This window comes from Panthera onca, chromosome B1, assembly GCF_046562875.1.
Source record: "Panthera onca isolate mPanOnc1 chromosome B1, mPanOnc1 haplotype 2, whole genome shotgun sequence".
Taxonomy (NCBI): Eukaryota; Metazoa; Chordata; class Mammalia; order Carnivora; family Felidae; genus Panthera; species Panthera onca.
The window spans coordinates 79,577,083-79,587,826 of record NC_138342.1 but is presented as its reverse complement, the minus strand read 5'-3'; the positions used below and the strand labels follow the sequence as shown (position 1 = coordinate 79,587,826).

Genomic DNA, 10,744 nt, shown 5'->3' with positions numbered 1-10,744 from the left:
GATATATTATTTATTATTAGTTTAGGAGTGTACTAATCTTAGGAAGAGGTTTCATTCTCCCCAGAATGTTGGACTTGCCAATGTGTATCGACCTTTTAATTCATCCACTTTTCCTTTTGTCTAGCCTGTCATTTTTTCCACCCATTCTTACATTCTTCCGTCATCATTGCAACAGGGATCCAAAACCTAACTACCCAGGCTAGTCTTTCCAAATAAATAAATAAATAAATAAATAAATGGGGGGAAAGTATAAAAATGCATAGCATCAGTTTGAGTTCTTACACCGTTAGGAATTTGGAAAATATGTCATAGTTTCCACCATCACTTTAAGTGAGTACCTACAAATTTTGTTGTGCATCGTTTCTGGGAGTTTCAGTATCAGGCATCGTCTCACCACCCTTTACATACTCAACATTGCCAGCCACCAGGATGCACGCAAATAAAGCTCTATTGAAGAATGAGTTTTCCTTTAGCTTTTAGTTTCTGTTCCACTACGGAGAAGTCATGGGCACCCAGAACATAAAGCAGTCTGAGTGGCGCTGACAACCCCAGGATTGCAGCGGGGTGGGACGCTGCAAATCTTCTTGCCTTCTTCCCCACCACGCAGCACTTCAACTTGAGCCCGCACCCAGCTTAATCAATCACAAGACCCCAAGTCGTAGAGCGAGTCCAGTCCTGGGGAGTCTGGCTCAGGCTTTGCCGGCGCCGTGGAGAAGCTGGCAGGCGGCAGGCTGAGCTCCAGTGGACACAGCCAAGAGGCTCGGGGCGCGCCCGCTGCGCTCTTGGAGTCCGAGTCTGGCGCACCGCGGGAGGCAGGCGCGCTCCCACTCTCCGCAGCCGCCTCTGCCCTCAGGTTTCTCTCGCCCGGCTTCCGCGGGTGAACCAACAGCCGGTCTCCACCTCCGGCGCTGGGCGCGCATCTCCCTCCAATCCTTGCTTACATAACGCGGGCGGGCGCGCTCCCGCCGCCGCTTACCCCCCAGCGGAGTTGGGCTGCGCCCTCCACGCCTCCGTGGCGAGCGCCTCTGCGCGCCCGTGCGCCCCACGCTAGGAAGTGACTCTCCTTGGCCACCCAGCAGCGGCAGCCTGGACGTCTCTCCGCCGGCGTGAGCTAACTGAGATTGGAGACCAGAGAGCCTCACTGTGCCCAACTCCCTCCCTCAGCTCCCACCTCCTCCCACTTCTCGCTTCCTCTCCCTCCTCCACCTCCCCCCACCCCCTTGCCTGTGTGTGTTCGGCACTGAAGAGGGGACCCGGAGAGCAGTCCAGGCTCGGCGCGCGGCGGAGCTGCGGCTGCTCCTGCTGCTGGGGGCAGCGGCGAGGTGGCCGCCTTGCGCCTCCCCGGACTTCCCAAGTGGGGGCAGAGCAGCCGCTCGCGGAGCCGCCAGTTAGAAGGCACAGGGAAAGAGGGACCGCCAAACTCCTCCTCAGCGTCTCCTCTCCACCCCCTTTTGGCTCCTGCCCTTGGAGAAAGTGGAGTGTGGCTCTTGGTTATCATTATTTCTTCGGACTGCTTCGTGGTGCACGGATTCTCCTGCTTCCCAGTGGGGTTTTCCGCTGTTGGCGCGTCTCTCCGTGTGGTTCCGCCCGGCACACCTCTGTCGACGATGAGGAAAGGTCTCCCGGCGACAGCGGCCCGCTGCGGACTGGGACTGGGATACGTGCTGCAAATGCTCGTGCTACCTGCCCTGGCCCTGCTCAGTGCCAGCGGTACCGGCTCGGCCGCTCAAGGTAAGAGGGTCCGCCAAGCTCTGCGGCCACCTCCCTTCGCTTCTTCCTCCCCTCCTTCCTCTCCTCCTCCCCAGTTCTCCTGGCTTCCTTAAATCGCCTCCTTGCTCCCAACTGGAAATCAGCTTACATTCCACTTTCCCAACTAGTCAAGAAGCTTCATTATTTTTAATCCATCTTCCAAGATGGGCACGGATGGACCAGGGACGCTCGGGGTGTGGACACGCATCAGTCTCTGGGCATGTGGGCGCCTTGCGTATCTTTCGCACTTTCCGCTCCACATTCACACGTTGTGGCATATTGTACACACGGAGGTTTGGAGAGACTCTTGGTGCGGGTGGCTGTGTGGTATGCCATGGGTGCACCGCGATGCGCAGAGGCTCCCCGCGCTGAGCCACATCTGGGGTTGCGGGATCTTCAGGGAGTCTCTGAGCACGCTAGACGCCGAAGGGCGTTCAGCTAAGGAAATGTGTCCATTACCGCCGAGGACCCACCAGCGCCGGTGCCACTCTGCTGCTGCTTGGGGCGCTGTGGACATGCACAGCGCAACCCGGACCCGCCACCCAGCCTGCGGCAGACACCGGGCCGTGCACGCCTCCACACTCTTACCCTTTCCGTGTCTCCCTCCCAGTAAGCTATGGAGAAACTTAAAACCCAAGAGCTCTGGGGGAAACGGACTGGTTGTTCAAACCAAATACGAAACTCCCCCGGGGAAACGGGCCAGTTTATAACTCTGACATTTTAATTTAACGCGTCTGAGCTTTAAAATAAGTGTTCGGGGCCTTGGGCAAAACAGGGGTGGGGAGAGGAGCGGTCAGGAGTTGAGGGTGGATGAAGAAGGAGGGGAGGCGCGGGGGCTGATTGCCAAGCTCCCTTCGTGTCCCCCGGGTTTGAAGTGGTAGCGGCAGCTTCAAGCCTTCCGAGCCCAGGAAGCGGACTGGAAGGGAGACGGAGAGGAAAGAGCCAACGTTTGCCCCCTCTGGGGTGTGTTTCGGGTCACCTGGGCCCCCAGCCTTCTGGCCCAGCCGAGCGCCCACCTCGGTCTTTTCGACCAGTTCTCTGGTGGTCGCTGGCTCAGGGGAGGCAGCTGTTTTTCGGTAGGGTGGGGGTGGAGGAAGCGTTTGCAGCATTCGGAGGTGATTCAGGGATCCCATCCTCTCGGTTACACTCCTTTCCAAATTTGGAGAGCAGAGGAGGTGCGGCGTTCGCCTCAACTCCCCCGGCGTTGCTCTGTGGCTCTGACACTCTGGAGGTTCCCGACTGCATGCCCTCTGATCTGCGAAGGCACTGGGGGAGAGGGCGTTGGAGGTGGAGGGGAGCGCTGAGCGTTAGCGAGTGTGGTCCGCACGAGGAGGTAAGTGATTAGCGAGGCTTTGTGAATTAGCGATTGCTACTTGGGGAGTAAATTTTGCCCTTGCCTAGCTAAGTAGCCACGCTCATAAATCCTTCCTTCCCTTCTTACCAGATGCCTCCCATCCCCGAGGTTCTGTCCTGGTTTTCTTATGCAAACTCCCAGAGCCCATCTGTCCATTTTACAAGGGAGTCTTCTGGAGAATCATAGGAACTTGTTGTAGGTTTCTTGAAATTGGTAGGAAGTTCTCTGGGTAGCAGCCAAGGGTGTTTAGAGAGGGGTGTTTGGAAGTTTAAGTGAACAACCTGATGAATAGTCGTGGAATCAACACCGAGACGCCCTTGTGGGATTCGACTACTGTTATTGGGCGCACAAAGGACCCAGCCACGGGGTGGGGCTCAAGGGGCGATGGCGGGGACTGGACGATGGGAGACCTGTTTGGGAAAAGGACAAGTTAAAGTCCCCCAAGATGCCAAACAGGAGATCTGGGATTCTTGCCGAGAGCTTACTACAGCCAAATTAAAAAGACTGGGTCGGAAAAAAAAGATCAATAAAGATCATCACACAGGAGATTGTAAATGGATTAATATTGAAAGAAGGGAGAGAGATTAAAAGAAAAAGATGCTCAAGACAGGCTGAGCGGGCATGTGGCACTTGCACTTTTCTGACAGATCAGGCAATCCAAGACTGAACCTGCTCCTCTAATCTTAAATGGGAAAATAAAATGTATCCTCGTGGGTATGTGCATTTCAGTGGTGTTCTCCATGTAGTTTAGTTATTTCGGTGCCTGGTGAACATGCTTATGTTTGAATCTTGTGGTCTAGAAAGACGCTATAGACTACTTTTATCTTTGTCATCCTCCATGTTTCAGGACACCAGCTCTTCCTGTGTTGTCGGTTAGGTATTAAAATGTAGAAAGCACCAAACTCTATCAGCTGCAATCACCATCATTCTAATCCATTTCCCCAGCCTGTTTACTGTTGAACTACTATTACACTTTCTTCTCAGAAGCATACTTTTATATTGGTCTGGCAGTCAGACCTCCTTTTCCTTCTAATTTCTTCTTTCGCCTCTGTCTTTGGACTAGAACACCGGGGAAACCTAAGACAATGTTGCTTCCTCAAGGTCTGATTTTCATGTGTTGAACACTTGAAGATGGAAATGAACTATTTTTTTATGAATGGAAGTACATATGCAATTAAGATGAGAGAGTTAATTTAAGTACTTGACAATGTGGATGAGATTTATTCTGTTAGAGAAGTACTAGAAAAATGAGAAGTTTTAGAAAATATGTATGTCTTCACAAATTGCCAAAAAAACAACAGATGTTTAAGATTTAAAACAAAAAAGCATAATAGGTATTATTTGCAAGTGTCCTGTGTTTTGTAACTGTGGTTTGCATAAAGACAACTGGCATTTTATTTAGATCCTTGGGAGATTCTCCAGGCTTTAGGCCACAACTTTCTCCTTTCTGGCTATGCCTTAATTGTTTCATTCAGGATTGCCGGAAACTCTTAGCTCCAGGGAATTTGTGTCATTTCTGACTTCCAAGAATGAAAGATTCTACTAGGAAAAGTGTGTAAGTGTGTGTGAGTGTGTGTGTGGTGTGTGGTATGTATTTGATCAGTGTACCTCAGAGTTAGTGCCCTCCTGTTATAGAAATGCATTTATTTCTGGATTACATAGCATCGATATTCTGCTTATCTAGCACCAACTAGTGTTATGAGTGTTAACATCACCAAACTCAGAACAGAAAATCAGTGAAGACTCTAATCATATTAGGAATATTTGATATTACTGTCAGTTACTTTATAATGTTTTTTTAAAGCAAATACTATACTTCTTCCTACAAAAGGGTAGAAATTACCTTCATGCATTTATGCATATTGGCTTTGGGGAGCTAGACAATTGGCATGAAGGATAACTGAATTTCATTACAGTTAAAAAATGTATTTTCTCCATGTACAGGAGCAGAGTAAATACATAAAATCACATTTGGAATTTTCAAAAAGAAAGAGTAGGCTAGTTTACTTTTGTTTAGAAAAAAAACAATTTCGGGCATTCTACCTTAAGAAATGCTTAAAACGCTTCAGAGGACAAACTTTTCAAGTACTTGCAAAGAATGAAGATCTATTAGATTGTTAACATTCATTAATTTCTTTTCCTTCTGTATTCTGGATCCTGGGGATTCAGGGTTCAACAAGACAAGTTCCTGGGATATCTCCCGTTTTAGTCTGGGAGCCCGGAGTCCTGATCAAAATTCATACTGATCTTAAAGCAGACCCTCTAAAAACATAAAGGAGGCGTGAGCTCTATAGAGGCAAACCCTCCTAGCTTATTTAAAATTATTGTTGAGACTTAAAAATAACTGTTCTCTAATGTATGCTACCTTCTCCAATTAGTGCTAACAGCCAGAGTGTGCTCTATTAGGCCTTAACTGCATTTAGCACTTTTCTGATTTAGGTCATGGCTTTGCTGGAGCAGCAGAGGGAGTCACTCTCAGAAGAAACATTAAAATTACAGGCTGCAACCACTTCAAGAAGATAATGGGGAAGACAGTAGGGGTGGGGATTGAGCCATAGCCGCCATGCCTTGCAATTTTAACCTGCTTTTTTTTTTCAGTTTGACTTTTGTATTTGTGGCAGTTAAAAACAAACCTGTTCACATTTCCCCACAAATTAGAAACCTATTAGCTCATTTGGAGAGTGCATGAGAGAGTGCAGTTCTTAACAAACAGTCGTTGTGCCCATATTATGCCCCAGACAGTGCTATTTGTTAGGGAAACAGAGTCAAGAGATACCGTTTCAGCCTTCAAGGAAGACAGACTTATAAGCATATAATTATAACTCACTGTCTGAAAAGTAACAGTGAGCATAGGTATAGTACTTTTTGGAATCAAGTATCAACGATTGCAAACATAAGTCAGGCTAGAGTTCTAGGGGCAGTGGTAGTGGAGTTTCCAAAAATTCTATCCAGAAGAGCTTAAGGATGGCAGTTCGGTTTGAAGTGGGATGTTCTTATGCAAAATGTGCATTGCAGTTGTCTTATTGATATTAAATCTTACTTAGATTTAATGCACGTTTGGTCTGGTTTTGGGGAGGCACAAGCTAAGGGGCTGTTAGTGCTATGTGCCCATTCTTCGGGTTAGCTGATCAACGTCTCCTAATCCTGCTTCTCCCACCCCCTAGTTGTGTGGCCATGGGTGAGTTAATTCCCTTCATCTGTGCCTCAGTTTCCACAGATGTAAAGTGAAGATAATACATACTATAAGTCCTGTTATGATTGAATGAGCCAATACATGTGACTTGTTTAGAGCCATGCCTGGCCCACAGAAAGTATTATTCTTTGGCTTTTTAACTCTGTAAACCACTGGCAAAGAAATCTAGAAGTTAAAGAAACTCAAGGCCAATGATTCTGAACTCAGACGGGATTGCTGTAGACACTGCTTCCCCAAAAGCAACAAATGAAGCTGTCTGAGGTGATGTTCCAAAATAGATCACTGCAAACTCCTGGACAGTGACGTGCATGGTTCCTTGAACAGTCTGGGGGAAGCTCTCTCCCTTCATAACCCCGTTTCTTCCTTTCTGCTCTCTCTGGGAAAATTAACCTAATGCCAGTTCTAAAAATGACATGTTGAGTCACCGCCTGTTAAGTCCTGGCTGCAAGCTCTACCCCTGACTTTCTATCTTTACAATGAATATCTTTACCATGAATACTTTTGTGGGGAAAAAAAAAACATGCCAAGTCCCAGGTTTTCAGATAAGGGTTTAGGGAAAATCAACCCTTTATACAAATGTCAGTAGGTTTTTTCTTTAAAAAAAATAGGCGAAGGTGAATAGTCTAAAGAACATAATTGAATGCATATTGAAACAACACAAAGAAACATATAGAAAAATAGGTTGACTTGAAGGCACATTCACCAGGACTTTTCATACGTTCAAATTGTATTTGCATAGAAAGTTTAGTATCATAATTTAGAACAACCTGGATAATCTAGATAACATATTTTGAAATTTTACATTTAATTACTTCTCATCATTTAATGGTTACTGCTATTTCTTCATGTTTAGTGGAAATGTTGTTTTCTGACAAACTTTTATGATAACACTAGAGATTTGTGGGGAATTTTGTGTTACTTAGAGTTAAAACAGATCTTTCTCCTATAGTATTTTCATGCTGCTTTTAATTTTTGATTGCCTATTCTACACTTACAGATCCCCAGATTTCTCACTTGCTATCTTTGTTATCCTAACTTCTTGAAGTTATGTATGGACTCTTCTTTGATTTCATATTTTATCTGGATTTGGTATTGCTTTATGTTATTTGTGGAAGAGGGCTAGGTGAAACCGACACCTCAGGTATTGTCCCAGTATTGCATAGTTCAGGGATATTTGCACTAGAACAGAAACTCACAGAAACTCAGTGCTATTTTTATATGACTTACTTTAAAGTGGAGTAAGTTTGTCTTGAGTAATATTAAAACACTACTCTTTCCTTTTTTCTAGGTCTTAAAAAGAAAATTAATATCTGAATAATTCATAGTTTTTCTTATTTTAAATATTTGTCATCCCCACATTTATGGAGATTGTAATAAAAAACATTTTTGGTAATAATTTTATAAGCTAACAGGATCAGAGATAGTAAACTTTTTTTTTAATCCTCTCTACCTGATTAGAGCTCTCAGGAGAATTTTTGCCTTTTCTTGAAAACCTAATACATCGATTATGTTGACAGTATTTTGATTCTTTATAAACAAAATGTTAGAAAACATTGTGCCATAATTTCAGATCTTTAAAAGGAGTTTTTGGTTGAAGGTGTAATGTGGTTTTTCATTTGGGGGATTCCTGCTGCCACAAAAGTTGCTACCTTAGGATTATATAATGAAGTTTTGAAATACACAGAATGCCTCCAGATGTTAGAGGTACTTAAAACATGTCTAACCTTCTACACGGAGTTCATAGTGTTAAAGTTATGGCAATGTTCATTTAATCGAAGTTACAATTTAGAAAGTGAACTATAGCTTTAGAAGTGCCAAATATTCAGCTCTTTACCCTTAATGTCAGTATACCTTTTATTAGCAGTGAGCAAAAGTGCTTTGTGTGGCAAAAGTGATGTCTAATATCTGAAAATTCCAATGTTTGGAGAATGCCCTCTTTTAATTAAATGACAAACCATATCTCCTTGCAGTGTGGTAGGGGAATGTGAGAGTGAGGGTAACCAGGTGTTCTCTCATCCTAAATAGAGTTCTCTCATTCTAAATATGAAGGCCCAAAATAATCAAGTTAACAGATGATATTGATTAATCAGATTTAACTCCAGACTCACCAGTCTTATTTATTTTAAAATGCTGTGAAGATAGGAGTGTTACCTTCATTAATCATTGTCATTTGGATCCTGTGGCTAGTTTCATTTCTCAGCAATTATGAAAGCCATAAAAATGCCTCATGTAGATAAACACGTATTATGTTTTCCTCTAAGGTTGTTAAACAACAGAAAGTCCCTCAGCACATTTAACACGTTTATTGATGAATGCTAACATTTCTCAGTTTTAGTCAATGTCTTAATCGATTATTTAATCATGAACTGCCTGAACACAACTATATATTTTTTTGTTTTTTCTGTTCAGACAAAAAACCTTACATATGAGCATTCCTTTCCAATAAAAAAACAGATTAGTGTTGGCATATTAAAATATATCTGCTGCCCAGTTATAAGGGCAAATATGTCCATGAATGGAAATGAAAGTGTTTTTCAAAATTCAAGAAAATTCGTGCGTATAGTAATATAAAAGAGTAGTACAGAAGTATGCCATTTGCATAGAAATGTCGTCATTTTAAATTGATTCATAATGTATATTCTCTTAGACCATGGAAGTTTAGTGCAACATGATAGGGTGTGTGGTATAAGAATATCCACTCATAACCATAGGCACAGTGAATTATATTCATGTATAAAATTAAAGCTAAAGGGAATAATTTTAGATAATTCCAATTGCTGAGTTGCAAGTGTATTACTTGTAATCAAATTGAATATTTTAAATCTTCTCTCTTAACTTTTTGGAATTTCAGGAGCCTAAAAAAAATCCTTTCTAGAACTAGATCAAAGAGTACTCTTTAACAAGTGGTATCCTCTAACTTTTGCAGGAAAGTGGAAACCCTAGTCAGTGACAAAAGCACTGCTGTTGAGTTCTGTGTGATTTTCAGAGCCCTGTATCATATCTGATCCAAACCAAGTAAATAACCAAATTGCTACCACAACAAAAACTTTATGATTGGGAAGATATAGTAAATAATGGTCATTTCACTTTGAGGATTATGTCTGTATGAAATATGTTGACATTTTAATTTAGCTTTTGATAAAGGGAAAATGATATATTCTGTCTTCCACTGAATAAAGAGTTTACCAGTGACAAACATCGTGGCCACCCAGCGGAAGTGCTCAAGTTGAGCAAGCAGCAATCTTGAAGTCATTCTAAATAAAACGGTAATTACGCCTGTCGTTTTCTTTAGCAACTTTCCTTCTTCCTTCTGGATCTCCATAAGATGATGACAGGATATAAGCTTTAAAATGTATTAGGGATCAAACTCGAGGATTGAAAGAGCCTAAGACATTTCCCTGCCAGACTACCACAGCCATCACCGCAGAGCTTGCAGCTTGGTGGAAAACAGAAGCCCGTTTCAGTAACCACTCTCAGAAGCTGAGGGAAAACAGGCAGGTTCAAATGATTTATTATTTTTGCTATCCGGAATAGAGACCTCAGATCAGTATTTCATCGTAGTATTATTCAACAGTCCCCCTGACTTGCAACTTTTATCTAAATAAGCGTCTTGGTCAGCACCCATTTCAGTTAACGTAGCAGAAGAACTTGGAAAGTACTTAAAAGGTGTGTTCTTGAAAAAAGTTATGTTTAGATTTCCTTTGGACCTCTTTGAGCGGGATGTGCTTGCTTGAGAAATCTAGACTTAATTAGTGATATACTGATACATGGCATCTGGCAGTATATTCTACTGACAGTCGAATATATAATTAATCCTTTAGTGGTCATTATACAATGTGCTCTCATTTCCTGAAACTTTCTGTTAAATATTACCATTAATAAGAATACCAACATTTTGTTTTAAATCTCAGGTACACAAGCCTTTTTAGAATTATGTAGGCATTCTTGAGGACCTCTCTTCCACAGAAGAATTTGCTTAATTGGAATTTTATCTTTAATATCATGATGGTACATTTAAAAGGTATTGCCAGTATATTTCTTTATTTATTGGTGAACGTAGGTATTTATTTTTGTTTAGATTTACATGTACATGCATACATTTATGTAGACTCAGAAGGATCACAGTGAAGAAAGTTATAGCTTACTGACTATAACAGAACTAAAAAAAAGTAAAGAGGAGTACTAGGAAAAGTGTTAGCAATAGATGTGTTTTCCCAGTAGGGGTGGGGGTAATCAGTTTGTTGGATTTATTCGAAATGACGATAATATGAAAGACACACGTCCCTTTTTATTGAATTATATAACTCTAAAATTATTTCCTAGGAGGTTATTTCCAGGCAGACTCTTAGCGAAATGAAGAGTTACAAGGAATAGACAGATATAGTTCAGTAATTCCCTGTGAGCATATATATAAGCTGGCACAAATTGTGTGTGTGTGTGTGTGTGTA

At 42.8% G+C, this 10,744-nt stretch overlaps 1 protein-coding gene across 3 annotated transcripts in view; it reads left to right on the top strand.

Annotated features, from left to right (window-relative positions):
- The first annotated feature begins 247 nt into the window (after nucleotides 1-247).
- UNC5C (unc-5 netrin receptor C) overlaps nucleotides 248-10,744 on the top strand; it is a 364,440-nt gene continuing 353,943 nt past the window's right edge. For all 3 annotated transcript variants that reach the window (XM_060654604.3, XM_060654602.3, XM_060654601.3), the window contains exon 1: nucleotides 248-1,731. In XM_060654604.3, the coding sequence (XP_060510587.1) occupies nucleotides 1,608-1,731 (124 nt within the window). In that variant the 5' untranslated portion in view covers nucleotides 248-1,607. The remainder of the gene's footprint in view (nucleotides 1,732-10,744) is intronic.